The following is an 18,126-nucleotide window of genomic DNA, read 5'->3' on the forward strand; positions in this document are numbered from 1 at the left end:
GTCACCATCATGACGTTATTGTTTGGTTCAACTGTTTTAAATTTTTTGAACGTACTTTTGCTATGTCATAAGACCAAAACCCTTTGGAACTGTTTTAGACAAATTAATGTTATCCGACAATCGAAATATGATTAAAATATATGTAGCCATTCAAATATATGAAGTTTCATTTCCAATAAATATATATATATATATATATATATATATATATATATATATATATATATATATATATATATATATATATATATATATATATATATATATATATATATATGAATTGGTTGGTTGCGTAAGTAATGCATAGAATAGCAAATAATGGAGGTACATTGCAATGTTAAGATTCTCCTCTGCATATTGCTTTACATTCAAACTTTCATCTTTGTTCTTTTGCAGAACTACCTTCTCATCGCTACTTTGATCAGCACAAGTCTTGTATTTGCTTGCTACATTGTTCTCATGGTAACTAGAATATATTCTCCTAGTACTTGGTATTTTCATAAAATTTCATAAAAATAACTGTAAACCTGTTCTAGTTACAGTTATTTTTAACCTCAATCTCTTCCTTCACTTATATATGAAAATCATGGTTATTGTGTGAAACTTGTTTGAATAGGTGGGAGAAACATGTTCTCGAGACATTAATGACTGTGACATGGGATTGCAGTGCATAGAATGCAACTCGAAAAATCGGTGTACACGAATTCGAACTGAAAGTCCTATTTTAAGGGTCCTTACCATGTTCATCAACCTGTTTTGTACCTCTCAATAAATTTTGTATAATTAAGAGTATGGTGAATGATGTACAGGTGAAGGATCTTCCATTCAACCATTACTCATGGCTTACAACTCATAACTCATTTGCATGGAGGGGAGTGAATTCAAGCATCGGTTTTCCAATTTTGGCCATCATGAACCAAGAAGATTCCATCACAGACCAACTCAAGGTATGTTAAGTAAATGTCAAAAACAGTAATGAATATCGTTTCAGATTTTTAAGACAACTTCATATGCTCATAGTATTTGTTAGACATTTTTTGTTGCAGAATGGTGTAAGAGGATTGATGTTGGACATGAGTGATTATAAAGATGACGTTTGGCTATGTCAAGGGATGTGCTCTAGATATACAGCTTTTGTAAGGCATTTTGTAAAAATTTCACAATCACCACTTCAAAGTTAAAGTGTTGTTTGATTTGGTAATGCTTAAACATGTCTTTGTTTGACATTCTTAAGGGTCCTATAATTTTTAAATACGAGGTACAATTTAACAGCAACCTGCCATTCATGTTCTAAAAGAGATCAGGGCATTCCTCGTAACACACCCAACACAAATCATCACCATTTTCATTGAGGATCATGTAACATCGCCAAATGGTGTGAATAAAGTTTTTAATGCAGCTGGGCTGAGGAAATTTTGGTTTCCAGTGTCAAAAATGCCCAAAAACGGTGGTGATTGGCCAACAGTCATAGAAATGATACGCAGGAATCATCGGTTAATTGTGTTCACTTCAAATGCAACTAAGGAGGATTACCAAAGAATTGCGTTTGTGTGGAATTATGTTGTCGAAAATCATTGTGAGTTTCACACATTCTTTCGGAATCAAATTCTATAATTAAATGGGTCTAATAATTTATACCAGTTTTGATATTGTAGATGGACATGATGGCATGAAAGGAGGTTCTTGTTCAAATCGAGCTGAATCACTTCCAATGAACACAACAACAAAGTCATTGGTCTTAATGAACTACTTTCGAAATGTCAAAAATTCTAAGGAAGCATGTAGGGATAACTCTTCTCCTTTGATGACCATGATGAATATGTGCTTCACTGCTGCAGGTAATCGATGGCCTAATTATGTTGCTGTTGACTTTTACAAGGTAAACTTTTTATAGCACTTTGAAAACCACTTCCTTAATGGCCTCAATTATAAGCTACATATTCATATATATTCAATGGAACTTATACGTGGCTGAAACATCCAGAGAAGTGACGGTGGTGGAGCTCCTCAAGCATTAGACGTGGCAAATGAAAACTTGCTTCAGTCATAAACAACCTCATTGCAATCATCGTGGGAAGTATAGGTATACAACGAATGAATTCACTTAAGTTATTTTTTTATGCATGTGATGAAGGATAACACACTTAAAATTAGTAAAAAATCTCTTTAACAACTTTTTTACAATAACATATCTGATAGCTTGTGATTAGTCTGTTTCAAATATACGAACCAATAAAATAATGACACATAATCGGTTGTCAAAAAATTGTTAAAATATCATGATCCTTAAAAATATATATGCTAGAAGTTTGTCTATTCTCACGCACCTAGTATACTTTAATTTGTCTCACTGAGTTGACGTATATTCGTATCGACGTATATATATAAATTTTGGAATACTTTCCTAATATTTTCAATAAATTATCTAATATATAAATCAATATATTAGTGATAATAATATATATGATTTTATGTTAAAAATTTTAATACATACGCTTTGATTTTAATTTGGATTCACAATAATAATTATATATTTATTATGTTTTTTAAAAATTTTATAATTTTTCAATATACATATATTACGTATCATACTTTGTTATTTTTAAAATAAGTATATTTATGTAAAACATACTTTTCGTATAACAAACATATCAAATTTTTGCATCATAAACTCAGACAAATTAATGTAATATCTAAAATTCACTTGAAAGTTTTTCTAGAAGGGTATGTGATGGATGTGAAGTTGCTTGTTTATTGGAATTAAAATTTGATTTACTTTTTTGTTTACAACAATGTAGTTTTTGTACCCCTTAGCTTAAAATCAAGCATTCTTCAAATGAATCTTAGTCACGAAAGTTTATCCTTGGAATTTTTGTTTAGAGATATAAATAATTAAATAAACTGAGAATACAAGAATAAAATTGATGAGCATATCGTAATCTTGATTATGGTTGTCCTAATAATTTTTACCATTTTTAGTTTAACAATGTTCCAATTGAATTAAGTCTGAATTATGTTATTTTATGTTTGCTAAAGTTAATTATTAAAAATTAATCATTTTTATGAAAAAGTGTTTAAAAAATAATAAAAATATTTATTTTCAAAAAATTGAACTAAACATTCACTTCATTTATAAAAGCATTTAACTTTACTTTTCAATATTTTTTTTCTTAAAGTCAACACCCTATTTATATTTCAAGATATAAATGAAAAGTGAATTAATCCACTTCACCACAGAGAATATCAAAACAATTCACTTCACAAACTTAAGTTCACCTAAAAATAATTTTATACAATTTTTTTGGGTTAAATATGTTTTAGTATCTCAACTATTAAGTATTTTTGGGTTTAATTTCTCTTCCAAATTTTGGTTTATTTGAGTTTAGTCTCTCTTTCAAACTTTGATTCACTTTAATCTTTATTCTGAAGAAAACTGTAATATTTTATTCTTCATGACGAATGACATTAATTTTTTTTTCTGACGTACAGGCCAATTCAAATTTTTTTTCTAACTCTAATTAAAATTAAAAGAAAAATAATTAAATTGTAGGATTAAAACTCCAATCTCTTTCATCTTATGGAACACTCTTTTCTTCTTCGTCTTCAACCAGTAATCGCCAACACCAAGTCCATCTCCAATTATTACACTTACTTTCTTGTGACCATGATTCCATCTCATTTTGACCTCATTTTTTTTTTCATCTATCATCAACTCAAATCACAAAATTTATCATATATTTTCTACTCTCACTTACTTTTTCTTTCCTTCCCCCTTCTCTAAACCTATTCCCAAAAATTAGGGTGGAGGGCATTCCACATTTCTTCCCCCTTCTCCAGCTAACAAAACGTTGTACCGAGAACACGAACAATCTCCGCAGTACTTCCACCATCGTCGAAAACAGGAAGAACATAAGCAATGCGATTAGTGAAATTCTTGAGCACACCGTTGAAGGCGGTGCCTCCAGAGAATACTAGCAAAACCTTAGGAATCACTTGTGTGAGGGAGATCAACAACCTTTATTGTTCTGAAGAGTAATGAGAATGGGAATTAAAGGAAAGGAAGGTGGGGTTTCGAAGGAGTAAAGGAGAAGAAGAATCCTAGGAATTAATTCTAAGGTTCAAAAATTGTGTTCGGGGTGATGGAGGAAGCCTATAAAAGGCCAAGCAAATGAGGGTTAGAGGCATCAAAGCAAAGGTTTAGAACTTAAGAGTGAGAAAGAGATTTTATGAGGCACGAGTTGCAAGTTAGGAAGTTATTCGACTGGAATGCGAAATGTGTGAAGCTACGAAACCTGGTGGAAAGGGTAAAACAGTGAGGAAGAGCAAAGTGTCCAGGTTTGAGGGGTTATTTTATCTTGATGGGTTAATTGATTGGATAATAGTTTCACCTATGTCCTTTGTTCTAACTGTGAACGGATTTATGGTTTGTTAAATGTGTTTTTATAAAATGAAAATAGTGAGTACTTCAATAATTGTATAGGGGTAAGGGAGAAGATAAGAATGATATGATACATGTTCCTATATTGGGTTTATACATTTAAAACTGGAATGTTTTGGTATGATTATTTTCTAATGCGTAGTAATGGGAAAGGTTGGAACAGTCTGGGTTTTGGGTGGTAACTTGAAATTGGTTTGGAACGTTAGTTGGCCATGACTGGTTGAAGATAGAGAAGAAAAGAGTATTTTTAGAAGATGAATCCATGAACGAAGAAGAGAAGGGATTCCAGTTTTGATCCTACAATTTATTGTTTTTTTTTTAATTTTAATTATAGTCAGAAACAAAATTAGAATTGGTCTTACACATGGCATACCATTAACCAGGTCAGAAAAGAAGTTGGTCATGGAGGACGAAATATTACAATTTCTTTAAGAACAAAAATCAAAGTGAACCAAAGTTTGAAAGGGAGACTAAACCAAAAAACTCTTAATAGTTAAGAGACTAAAAACATATTTAACCCAAATCTTTAGTAATAACCCAATTCTTATTTGTCTTTCTTGTTTCACATTCCCAAAATTATAGAAACCAGAAAAAATATTTAGTGTTATTAGAAGATTTCTCACAAAGAATTATTATTATTATTATTATTATTATTATTATTATTATTATTATTATTATTATTATTTTGTTATTATGTTAATGTGTCTAAATTAAATAAAGAATGAGATTAGAATGGAATAATTTTTACTATTGATATTTTTTCATTCTTTGAATTCAGGTGTAAATATAAGCTCGAGACATTCTTGCATTACAAAGGGAAATGGAGCCTGTTATTCTCTATACATGTTAAGTTAACTTTCAATTCATGCATTTAATACAATAATACATTACTTCTAATTTCTCCAATAAATTGTTTTTCGTGTTTCATGAGAATTCATTTTCATATATTTTCTTCTTTGGAATAAAGACTAAATTTTATGTCTTTTAAGAGCGTTTTATTATTTGTGTTCAATTAATCTATACGATTTCTAGGATTCACCATAAAAACTCAGTGATAATAATTATAATAATAAATAATAATAATAATAATAATTATTATTATTTTTTTTTATTATAATAATAGTATTATTATTATTATTATAATATTAATAATAATAATAATAATGATTATAATTATAATTACAATAATAATTGTTATGTAGTAAGATATTTATTAGGTAAAATATCTTAGATATTTTAAGCGGTTAACATATTTTTGAGTAACTAACCACATTTTTAGGTAAGCTTATTTTTATTTGGCTTATAAATACAATGACAAGAAAGGAGCTGAGGTACGTTCTTTCTATGTTCAAGAGACCATAAATAATATTTCAGAGCAGTATCATAATCACTCTCTTGAGAGCTGAGGCTCCATAACTCACATCTGACTTGAGTGTCGGAGTATCTTTGCAGGTACCTCCCTCTCCTTTGGCGAGTATGAACAACAACAATTGGAGAAGAGCAAGCGTCCCAAACAGCCAGGAACAACAAAGACACACTGGAAAACATCTACACCGAAACATTTTGGCGCCCACCGTGGGACCGAGTGCCATCCCACAGAAGCCACAAGAGGAGCCTCGGCCTCGATGAGTCACTTCTTCGGATAAGGCTACTCCAACAAGATGAAGCCGCTGCATTGTCCCCGGGATTCGCCAACGTGAGCCATTGACGCCACCGTCATCACCGGACCGAATGGAGCCTCCGGCGAGTTTCTCTCCTTCTTCCGCCACCACTGACGTCGTCTTTATCAGGATACAATTCCCAGACCAGCACCAATTGCTACGACAATTGGCTCGGCGTCTTCTCCGACCATGACTCTCGCTACACCGGCGAAATCATCATCCACCGCCGCCTCGACTCAGACAAGCGCCGCCTTCACCAGCGGCAACACTTGCATCTCCAAGTTGCGCTGTCTCCAACACTTCTTCCCAACCTAAATACTCACCGCCAAACAAGGCCACCACAAATCCGCCAGTCCATCCCAAGCCTGGGGACTCCATGGTCTTCGATCACCTTGGATCGCGGCTTCCGTCGACGACAACCTCATGATCGGCCGTTCTGTAGTGTGACTGATTCTAGGGTTTTTTGGGGTAAAAAGAGATTTGACAGAGCGGCGAGAAGAAGACGGTTGTCACCTAGAGACAAACCCTTTCGGCGTCTTGTCGGACCCATTCTCCACGTCTTCCGCAACACTCACGCCATCCACGCGTCGTTCGATTCTGCCTCCACGTCATCCAACCCAATTTCTATTCCCCAAACTTCAAACTCCGAACGACCTTCGACCATTTCCTGGTCGACCACCAAGAATGAGCCGTACTCCAAGGTCGTCCATCTTGGTCGACCGACAAAACCGAGTGTGTATCGTGACCGATCGGCAAAATCTTCCTCATTGTCGTACGACCATTTCCTGTTCGACCACCAAGAACGAGCCGCACTCCATTGTCGGTTCTTCATCCTCAAATACTCCAGCATGCGGACACTTGGCTCCACCAGCGTTCGGTCATTCGACCAAAATGATGCTCGGTTATTAAGCCCCCCTGACGTTCGGCAGCTTGGCCCCAACGTTCGGCCACCTGTCTCAATGACGTTCGGCGACTTGGCCTCAACCGTTCGGCCAATAGCTCTCATTGACGTTCGGCAATTTCAGCATGAGGCATTTCAGAATTTGGTCATTTGGACTCAATGACGTTCGGACGCTTGGCCTCCATCATTTTGCCTCAATCGTTCGGCCATTTGCGTCTCACACGTTCGAGCATTCGTTCTTGCGGCTGTTCGGCCTAGAGCGTTTGACACTTCGCTCATCATTGACGTTCGGTCTCTAGCGCTCGGCCTCACGTGCCACTCGGCCGCTCGACAACCTATGTGTCGAGCGTTCAAACAGTCCTCACGTTCGGCCTCACATGTCACTCGACCTCTACCGCTCGACCATACATCGACACGAGCTCTCCAGCATTCGGCCATACTCTTGTTCAGCTTCCTGACGTTCGACACCTCGGCCTCACCGACGTTCGGCAGCGTCCAGCACTCAGTCTCCTTGATTTCTAACGTTCCAGAATTCGGTCTCACGGATGTTCGACCCTACTGATGTTCAGCCATTCGGTGCAACTGACGTTCGGCCTCAAGCGTCCAACACTCTCCCTTACTAACGTTCGGCCTTTCGGCCTCTACCGCTCGACCATCCATCGACACGACCGCTCCACCATTCGATCCTACTGACGTTCGACCGTCAGGTTTAAATCGCGATCGAACGGTCTCACCTATATTTTATATATTATATATCTTATGCAGGTCACAGTAGACGGTCAACCGAAAACTGAGCGATCTACTATCTAAACCGATCGGCCTTACAACATAATCTGTTTTTTATGTTAAATTTTCCAAACCTTGTAAATGCATTGGTTTGTCTCGCTACTCTTTTTTCTCTAATTCTACAGCGCAGATAAGCACATCTTACATGCATAGGCGGACACCAGAGATTCGTCCATGCTGAAGCATTCAAAACCGGGAAAACACTCCTAGACCTGGTAGATGTTCGCCCTAGAACACCCAGGAGCATTGAAAAAAGGGATACACTCCCTCTGGTAGTTGTTCGCCCTAGAACACCCAGAACATCAACCGCTCGACAATCCATGTCTACGAGCGTTCAAACAGTCGGCTGTTCGGCCTCAAAGGAATTCGCCCTTTGATTTCAAGCGCTCGACAATCCATGTCCACGAGCGTTCAAACAGTCGGCTGTTTGGCCTCAAAAGTATTCGCCCTTTGATTTCAAGCGCTCGACAATCCATGTCCACGAGCGTTCAAACAGTCGGTCGTTCGGCCTCAAAGGTATTCGCCCTTTGATTTCAAGCGCTCGACAATCCATGTCCACGAGCGTTCAAACAGTCGGTCGTTCGGCCTCAAAGGTATTCGCCCTTTGATTTCAAGCGCTCGACAATCCATGTCCACGAGCGTTCAAACAGTCGGCCGTTCGGCCTCAAAGGTATTCGCCCTTTGATTTCAAGCGCTCGACAATCCATGTCCACGAGCGTTCAAACAGTCGGCCGTTCGGCCTCAAAGGTATTCGCCCTTTGATTTCAAGCGCTCGACAATCCATGTCCACGAGCGTTCAAACAGTCGGCCGTTCGGCCTCAAAGGTATTTGCCCTTTGATTTCAAGCGCTCGACAATCCATGTCCACGAGCGTTCAAAACAGTCGGCCGTTCGGCCTCAAAGGTATTTGCCCTTTGATTTCAAGCGCTCGACAATCCACGACCACGAGCGTTCAAACAATCGGCCGTTCGGCCTCAAAAGGTATTCGCCCTTTGGTTTCAACCGCTCGACCATCCATGGTCACGAGCGTTCAAACATTCGGTCATTGGGCCTCAAAGGTATTCGCCCTTTGATCTCAACCGCTCGACCATCGCCAAGAGCACTAAAGCAGTCGGCCGTTCTACCGTACTGATATTCGGCCTTTCGACCTCAAAGGTATTCGTCCCCTTTGCTTCAACCGCTCGTCAATCATTAATCCATGGCCTCGAACGCTCAAGTATTCGGCCGTTCGACGCCACTGATGTTGTCCATTCGGCTTCAATGACGTTCGTCCGCTTGGCTTCAATCATTCGGCCTCACATGCCACTCAGCCTCTACCGTCCGTAGCCTCAAGCGTTCCAGCATTCAGCTTCTATGACCTTAGGCTATACAGCCTCTAACGCTCGGCCATACATGTCCTCACGTTCGGCCTCACTCGTTCCAGCTTTTTGCCGTTCGGCTTCGCATCTTTTTGGTCCTTCGAACTCAACCGCTCGGTCATCCTTCGTTTAAAACGTCCAACTGCTCAGTCTAGAGCAGAAAGAAAACCCATAAAACCCGTCGTTCAGTCCACACATGGGAAACAACCAGAAACACGCTCCCTACCACAGCGAATACAGCCTCCCTCAAACTCATAAGTCCTATAGTTACCACGTCTATAAAACAGAACGGTTAACTCGGACTTGGGGGGCATGTTATGTAGTAAGATATTTATTAGGTAAAATATCTTAGATATTTTAAGCGGTTAAGATATTTCTGAGTAACTAACCACATTTTTAGGTAAGCTTATTTTTATTTGGCTTATAAATACAATGACAAGAAAGGAGCTGAGGTACGTTCTTTCTATGTTCAAGAGACCCTAAATAATATTTCAGAGCAGTATCATAATCACTCTCTTGAGAGCTGAGGCTCCATAACTCACATCTGACTTGAGCGTCGGAGTATCTTTGCAGGTACTTCCCCCTCCTTTGGCGAGTATGAACAACAACAATTGGAGAAGAGCAAGCGTCCCAGACAGCCAGGAACAACAAAGACACACTGGAAAACATCTACACCGAAACATAATAATAAGAATAATAATGGTTACACGAAATTTAGTTTATTGTACATGTAAATTTTAAATCATATATCTTAAATTTCATGAAATTTTGATATTATAAACCATAATTAAATATTCACTTGAACATCAATGCAAAATACAATTGAATATATTCATGAATTAAGACATCTATATTAAAAATTATATGCACTAATAAACTATAAAAAGAATTATTAATTTTCTTAAACTGTCCCATTGGACAATTCAAGATTCAATACTTATAAATTATTAGTATTATCTCCTCTTATATTTATTTTTAAATATTTTTTGTATTAAATATTAAACGGTAAACTAAAAGACTAACAACACAACAAAGCACACAATTAATCATATATCCAACATACAAAACATAAACAACCTACTACAAAATTATAGCCTCATATTAAAAAGTAAATTTTAAAGACCATAATAGGAATTTAGGAGGTCCTTTATGTAACTACTTAGACATAAATAATACTTTGACAACATTTTAACATCTGTATCATTCTGTGATTGATCCAAAATTACTTTACAATCAATAATAATAATCATAAACACCAACATGGACCAATCACAAAATGACAAATGATGTTAAAATGTTATAAAAAAAAATGTTTTCAAAGTATTATTAAGAGAATCCCATTCACCAGAAGGAAGAAAATGAATAAGGAAAGGTTGTTTTTATGAATTAAGAAACTTAGTGCTACAAAAGACTATTAATATTTTAGTGGTTATTGTTTAATTTAAAATTATTAATGTTTGACAAATTTCAATATTCAATGCTTAGCTTTTCACATTCCTTATATTTTAGACTAAATTTTTTAACATTTAAGACCAAATTCATTAATATTTTGATGAAACAAGTATAAAATAATATTTTTTTATCATGTGAAATCAATATAATTATATAACTATAAAATAATTGATAGTGAATATATATATATATATATATATATATATATAAATATTAGTACTCTTTATATCTAGTTACGCCTAACTAAATATGAGTATTATTTGAAATGTCATATTTTTTGTTAAGACGATATATTTCTAATAATGCAATCATTCTTTGTTAAGATTGAATATACTTTGGAACTCAACCATTCCGAGGAAAAAATGATTAACATCCTAAAACAAATACAAGTTTGAATATACTTTTTTAGATGACTATTAATACAAACAATATTCTTCCTCACACACAAAAGACTTAAGATTGCTTGAAAGCACCAACAATATATCTTCTTCACAAAGATTTTTTTTATATAAAGATTAAAAGAAAAAAAGTCTTTGCAAATGGTTTTAGAGTCGCTGTGAGGATTACTAGTCTTTGTCTTCTTTATTTATGGTCTATCCCGTCAGACAATGTATATGATTAAGTGTTTTTTATGCAACACTAAATATACATAATTTCTTTACACAACTTCTCTGTACATAACATTGACTTATCAAAAATTACTTTCCACTTTCATTTAAAGTATATGATGAACAACTTGATGTTTTTGCAACTTAGCCATTGCAAAAGTTTTTATGTACACAACTATGTACACAACTTATGTACACAACTTAGCCATTATTTAAAGTATATGACGAACAATTATGTACACAACTTATCTGTACATAATTCTATCTTTTCAGAAAAGTTTTTTTTGTATAGAAAAATTTTAAACACATTCTTACAAAAAAAGTTTGATGTAAACATAAGATTAATTTTTGTAACCACTATATTGCCTTAGTTTTCTAAAAAAAATTTGTTGACCTTGTAAGAAATAATTTTAAAGATCATGTGTACATTTGTCTTATAAAGTAATAAATTAGCACACAAAATAAACAAAATCTCTTTTGATAAATTTTATTAGTACTTGAACGAATTCATCAAAAGTTGTTCATAACACGATGTCATTTAAATGGCTTTATGTATAATGATGATAAATATTAATAATCGTATCTAAAATTATGCATATTCTTAACAATATTTTTTAATAGTACTTTTTATGTAGTGAGAAATGATTAATGTATTTTAAAATATCAACTTAACTTAAATGTCATAATACAAAGTAATACCTACTATATATTTTATATAACAAAAAGTTATTTTAACAAAAATCATGTAATTTTAACAAAAATCATATATAAAATTATAGAGATTCACAATTATGTAACACTTATCTAATATTATTCACAACTAGTATATATAGCATTTTCTCAAAGTATTTCATTTACACTTTATACCAATACTTTCTCTCTAATGTTTTGTTTGGTAGAAATTATTTACTATTTGTAAGAGTTTAAGGAGATTGATTTAAGAATTGATGGGAATTGATTCGAAATGATGTGTAAGAATTATGTATATGTAGTGTTTATGCTGAAATGGGACGAGAATCTCCACCGAACGTCTTCCTGCCGACCATCCTGCCTCTCCTTCAGTTAACCAAACACCGAATGGAGGGTGACCTGCAGAAGATATTCCGACGCTACTTCAGAAATTTTTTTAGTAGGTCTATCATGAGTAATCAAAAGTCAAAAAGTCCCATTTTATCTCAAAAGTAAACCTCTATTTGAATCTGACTAATTAATTTACCTCTTTAATAATCATTAATACAAATCTTAACCGCTCGACAGTAGCCGTTACGACATTAATTGCTCCTTAACTGTGTTCAATGGTTGTCGGACTGAGCGATTCCAAGACGTTTTCTTGCTCCTTAATTGTGTTCAACTGTTGTTGTCGGACTGAGCGATTCCAAGACGTTTTCTTGAACGTCTTTCGCTCGTTTCTTTACTACCCTTACCAGTCAATCATAAGGGTCTATAGTAACATGTAATCTAATTGGTTTGTGATGACTTGGAAAATTTGAAAGAAAAATTGAAGTGTGACATAAAGAAAAACATAATGAATTTAAGGAAGATTGTTTAATAAATTACTATATCTGATGTTTAATTTTTTTTAAACTTTATTATTTATTAAAAAAGTAATAAACAGTAATTTTAAATGATTAATATTTTTAATAAATAAAATTATTATTATTTTCTGAATTAATTGTTTTAATAAAAGAATATTCTTTTAAAATTACATCGAACATTAGGTTTCACATTGCATTAAATACAACGTACCTACCCTTATTAATTCAAGCAAATTAATCACATTTATAAATAAATTTTCTGCGCTTTCCATTAAATAAAGTTACATTCCTTTATGTTTCCTCCTGCCACCTGCAAAACAATGTTTCAATTTACATATCCTAATCAGACAAAACATAAGTGTTACATAACTTTTACATGTATAAAATCATTTTTATTATCATTATCTTATTAATACTTGGTTTCCATTTAATCATATTATTTTCCTCTTATAAAAGTGGTGTAGGTTAGTTAGAATATCAGTAGTTACACCATAACACATAAATATGATGTGAAAAGGTTCACGTTCAGCTCACACGTCTTGCTCACATATTGTACTCTTTGGAATTCAAATTTCGCATTCAATTTTTGTAACTGAAAGATAAAGTGTGACAGTATCTCATCTTTCCTCTCACCCTATCAGCACAACAAATAATCATCATGCAGGTATCTTTCTTCCTTCTTCCTCATCCTCTGTTCTTCCTCTACACAGACTTCACTTTCCTCTTTCTTTCTCGCAGAATCCAACACTTGCGACAACCCTTTTCGCCATTTTGCTCCTTGTCCACTCCTCACTCGCTCTCAAGGTATAAACCAACAACTTTAATGCTTTTCGATAACCCTTTTTGCCTCTAATTTCGATAAACTTGTCTCTCAACTCCACACTCTTCAACAGGAAGGACAAACATGCGTAGCAGACAGGAACTGCGACTCGGGTTTGCACTGCGAAACGTGCGTGGCCAATGGGAACGTGCGACCAAGATGCACTCGCATTCAACCCATCAACCCCACTTCAAAGGTCTCACCTTTTTTTGTGGTTGGGCTTTTTGAGTTTTGTTGTGTTGTGACTTGAAAGTGCTGGTGATGAAGTTTTCAGTTTTTGAACAGGTAAAAGGGTTGCCGTTCAATCGGTATTCATGGCTGACGACGCATAATTCATTTGCGATTTTGGGTCAGAAACCAATGGCGGGTTCTGTTATTCTTGCTCCCACCAATCAACAAGACTCCATCACTAGCCAACTTAATGTGGGTTGTTTTTCTTTTTCTTTAATTGTACAAACTTTATATTAACTTGCTTACATCTTTATTTTTTCCATCCACTGGCAACTTAATATAACTTATACAACCAATTGAAAACCATTTATTTAATTATTTATCAAAATAATGTTATTAATTCACTTAAATGATACAGCTGTCATGAAAAAGATTATATATAGAAAATAGCTTGTAAACACTTGTAATTATAATAAATTGTACATAGTCTGAAATAAGATAAATTTATTAACAACTTATATTGAAAATGATTTTTGATTAATTGGTGGATTAAAATGTCAAACTATTTAATAAGCGTTTATTTTTATTGCTCTTATATAATGGTGGTATTTGGATACTTGAAAAATTTTGAATTCCCGAGAAGTTTAAGTAAAGAAAGGAAAAGATTTCTGAAACTTTAAGCAGTTGTTGGAGATATTTTGTCGTGTCTCTCATTGTGTCCATTCTACATTCCGGGAGAGTAACGTTTCTGCCTTCTGCTCATTGCAAAGAACATAAGGTCCCCACTATGTTTCTTTTCAATTCTTTAAAACTGAAAAGTCAGAAAGTAGTTGGCTATACGGTTGCTTGCTGCAGGATAAATCCCTATTGAAAACAGGCCAAGATTTTGTATTTTGAATAAATTGAACTACTAGAATTTGTTTACACGGTTGAATAGTTCAAGTGGTTCCTAGTTTAATTTATTTAATGAGATGCTTGCATTGTTCAAGCCCACCAGTGATGAGGATGGCTTTATCTGTTTTCCTAGGTACAAAGAATGTCTTACATGAGGGAATTATATATTAATCTACTAAACAATCAGGATTGTTTTTCCTGTGGTTGAATATTACAATTTGTTTCTAGTTTAACTTGATTAGTTAGTGCCTTTGTGTGAAACGCTGCTTATTTTTTAATAATTTTATAATGACACGTTTAGAGTTGGTAGAACAGAGATGAAGGAACGGCTCAAAGTTCAAACCTTTTTCCAAGTGAAACAGTAAACTCATCTTGTTTGTATTCTCACAGTAAAATAACTTCATTGAATAGCTTGACTTGACAACAATTGGTAACTTGGTGGGAATTACTCACCAATTTTTATAGAGATCAAGAACTGCTCATTCTTAAAATACTCCCACAATCTAAGATACATAGTACAAATTGGATGAAAGAGAAGTTATCCCTTTTAATTTACATTTCACATTTCACGTAAAAGGAATCTAAAATGATTTCACTTCTAGAATTTTGGCACCTTATTCTTGTATTTCACATTTGTTTTGAAGAATGGAGTACGAGGGTTGATGCTTGACATGTATGACTTCCAGAATGATGTTTGGCTGTGTCACTCTTTTGGTGGTCAGTGCTACAACTACACAGCTTTTGTAAGTAAGAAATAGCTTGGTTGTTGGTGATAGGAATTAATGATAATGCAATTAAAAAGTTGTATTTTTCTGTGGCCATGAAATCTGGTTATCAATAGTTGTCTGAAATATGAACAATACAGCAACCTGCCATTAATGTTCTGAAAGAGATTCTAGTATTTCTGGAGGCAAACCCATCAGAGATTGTTACCATTTTCATTGAGGATTACGTTACATCACCAAAAGGCCTAACAAAGGTGTTTGATGCTGCTGGACTGAGAAAATACTGGTTTCCAGTGTCTAGAATGCCCAAAAATGGTGGAAACTGGCCAACAATTGATGATATGATCAAGAAGAATCAGCGTTTAATTGTCTTCACTTCAAAAGCATCCAAGGAATCTTCTGAAGGGATAGCCTATGAATGGCGATATTTAGTAGAAAACCAGTGTAAGTACAAGTTCCTATAATTTATGTTTACCGTGTGTGAGGAAATAAAATTATGGATAGAGAAATGTCAGACACACCCTCTAAGGCATTATTTTAAATATAACTTTATTATTGATTAAACTTCACGAAAAATCGTAAATTTGTTTGAATCATACTAAATTATAACCAATCTTAAGCATACTAAAAATGGCGAATACTGATGGGGTTCGCAGATGGAAATGGCGGAATGAAGGTTGGTTCATGTCCAAATCGTGCAGAGTCACCATCTATGAATACAACTTCAAGATCATTAGTTCTGGTGAACTTCTTTCGAGATCTTCCTGATGTAACCAAGTCTTGCAAAGACAATTCAAGTCCTTTGCTTGATACGGTCAATACATGCTATGGAGCAGCTGGCAAACGTTGGCCTAATTTCATTGCTGTTGACTTCTACAAGGTATTACAATATTAGCCATGATTGGTATTCTCAACTTATAGAATGAGCAACTATTTGTACCAATTTTTTCCTTAATAAAGAGCAAAAAAAAAATGGAATGGGATTTTTTTTGGTAAGATAAAAATAGCTTATACAAAGTTAAAACTAAAATTTTATGACAGTTTTGACAAACTGATTTGTACATAGGTTAATTTTAGCATAGTAAACTTTTTCTTACATTGATGTTTCAGAGAAGTGATGGAGCAGGAGCCTTGGAAGCACTAGATGTTGCTAATGGTCATCTAGTGTGCGGATGTGAAAACATTGCCACCTGCAAGGTTTGCAGCAATCAACATGTGACAAAATTTTCCTCTCCCTCTCTAGAGGTTGTTGATAGAGTAATGAATTTGGATTTTTGCAGGCTAACATGACATTTGGAGCATGTGAGGTACCTGAGGCTGAAGCAACTCCTCCTGCAGCAGCAGGTGACACTAGCTTTGGTGTTGGAAATTGCAAGCAAGTTGATTTGTTGTGGTGTTTTGCCACCACTGTTTTTGGGGCCATGCTTGTGGCATTGTGAATAGACAATTCCCTTGAATATAAGTAGGAGAAAGTGTGTGAAGAAACCATTTTTGGTGCAGTGCAATGGTGTTATTTACAGTTATTTGAATTTTGAGAGCAACTTTGGAAATTGCAGTTGTAATTTTATAGTCACTCCCTAATTAATATTTGTTAGTCATCAGTTGTGTTGAAGAAGAACCCTTTTTTATGTACCACAGACTTTTTCTTTTATATATATTTATATATACTTTGCACCTTAGATAATGTGATCAGGTGAGACTGAACTTAAACGTCCTTTAAAAGTACAAGGATTTTATTTAGTCGCTTAAATTAAAAAAATTGTTTTAGTCTATAAAAAATATTAAATGTAAAATATTAAAAACAGATATAAAAAATTTATTTCAATCTTTTGAAATTTGGAGTTTAGTAATTAAAATTGTATTTTAAATTTTTTTGGGAGACTACTTTTAAAGGTATAAAGGACCAAAATCAAAATAGTCTTGAATTTTAAAGACTAAATAAGACAACTGTAAAATATCAAATATATACTATACTTGTTAAATCAAGATTGCCCTCTACAGATATTTCTTAAATGATAATTTAGTGGTAAGGACAAATAAAATATGATATAAAAAAACTATAAATACCTTTCTATTATTGTTCATTTATTTATTTTTTAAATAAGGAATGTAAAACAAAGAGTAGCTAAAATAAAAATCAATAAGAGAGTGAATTGATTGAAAAATGATCTTTAAACAATTTCAAGGAAAATTCATCTTAAATTGTTGACTATATAAGAAATTTAGTGTAATAGTATAAATGAACAACAAGTATAACAGATTTAATATAATAAGGCACAAACTTTTCAGACAAATTGAGTTGAATTTTTATATTAAAAATCTTAAATTATGTAATTAAAATAAACATATGTAATTAGAATAATAAATACAAATTACTCCTTAAAATATTCTTAATAAAATTTAGAAAAATAATGAAAACATTCAATTACCAATCATACATACCAAAAATATCAATACAAATTAAAAAAAAATCATTTAAAATATGACAAATTTATAATGAAAAACTTATAGCATTTAATATTGTTTCTGGTGTATGGAATCGAGATAATTCACTTAGAGTAGTCTTGCTCATTTCCCATTTCTTTATAATTTGGATACTCTAACCGATAGGATATACATATTAAAAATATTCCTACACTTAAAGCAATTTAGTATTTAATTGGTTTAATAATTAATGTTGTAATGAAAGCATTGTAAAAGACTTAACAATCATATATTTGACTTATATTTATAGATTTTTACATGGACTTTTAATTAGTATCGATCTAATCACACTCG

At 33.9% G+C, this 18,126-nt stretch overlaps 2 protein-coding genes across 2 annotated transcripts; both read left to right on the forward strand.

Annotated features, from left to right (window-relative positions):
• Positions 1–301: 301 nt before the first annotated feature.
• LOC108341384 (PI-PLC X domain-containing protein At5g67130) lies at positions 302–5,426 on the forward strand. The gene is made up of 9 exons (XM_052873136.1): positions 302–324; positions 397–462; positions 617–730; positions 810–947; positions 1,047–1,136; positions 1,273–1,576; positions 1,656–1,879; positions 1,985–2,083; positions 5,217–5,426. Exons 1-8 carry the CDS (start codon positions 319–321, stop codon positions 2,048–2,050), a joined length of 1,008 nt encoding a protein of 335 aa, XP_052729096.1. The 5' UTR covers positions 302–318; the 3' UTR covers positions 2,051–2,083; positions 5,217–5,426.
• A 7,811-nt stretch (positions 5,427–13,237) lies between these two features.
• LOC108342202 (PI-PLC X domain-containing protein At5g67130) lies at positions 13,238–17,017 on the forward strand. The gene is made up of 9 exons (XM_017579924.2): positions 13,238–13,402; positions 13,477–13,542; positions 13,632–13,754; positions 13,844–13,981; positions 15,268–15,366; positions 15,489–15,792; positions 16,005–16,228; positions 16,459–16,545; positions 16,629–17,017. The coding sequence occupies exons 1-9, from the start codon at positions 13,397–13,399 to the stop codon at positions 16,785–16,787; spliced, it is 1,206 nt and encodes a 401-aa protein (XP_017435413.1). The 5' UTR covers positions 13,238–13,396; the 3' UTR covers positions 16,788–17,017.
• The last annotated feature ends 1,109 nt before the right edge of the window (positions 17,018–18,126 follow it).

This window comes from Vigna angularis, chromosome 1, assembly GCF_016808095.1.
Source record: "Vigna angularis cultivar LongXiaoDou No.4 chromosome 1, ASM1680809v1, whole genome shotgun sequence".
NCBI lineage: Eukaryota > Viridiplantae > Streptophyta > Magnoliopsida > Fabales > Fabaceae > Vigna > Vigna angularis.

Bases quoted from the DNA above. Each gene is read 5' to 3' on its own strand.
- LOC108342202 (XM_017579924.2), top strand. The intron at 15,367-15,488 runs GTAAGTAAGAAA...TGAACAATACAG, and splicing joins GCTACAACTACACAGCTTTT to CAACCTGCCATTAATGTTCT. The intron at 16,229-16,458 runs GTATTACAATAT...TTGATGTTTCAG, and splicing joins TTGCTGTTGACTTCTACAAG to AGAAGTGATGGAGCAGGAGC.
- LOC108341384 (XM_052873136.1), top strand. The intron at 948-1,046 runs GTATGTTAAGTA...TTTTTGTTGCAG, and splicing joins CCATCACAGACCAACTCAAG to AATGGTGTAAGAGGATTGAT. The intron at 1,137-1,272 runs GTAAGGCATTTT...ACAATTTAACAG, and splicing joins GCTCTAGATATACAGCTTTT to CAACCTGCCATTCATGTTCT.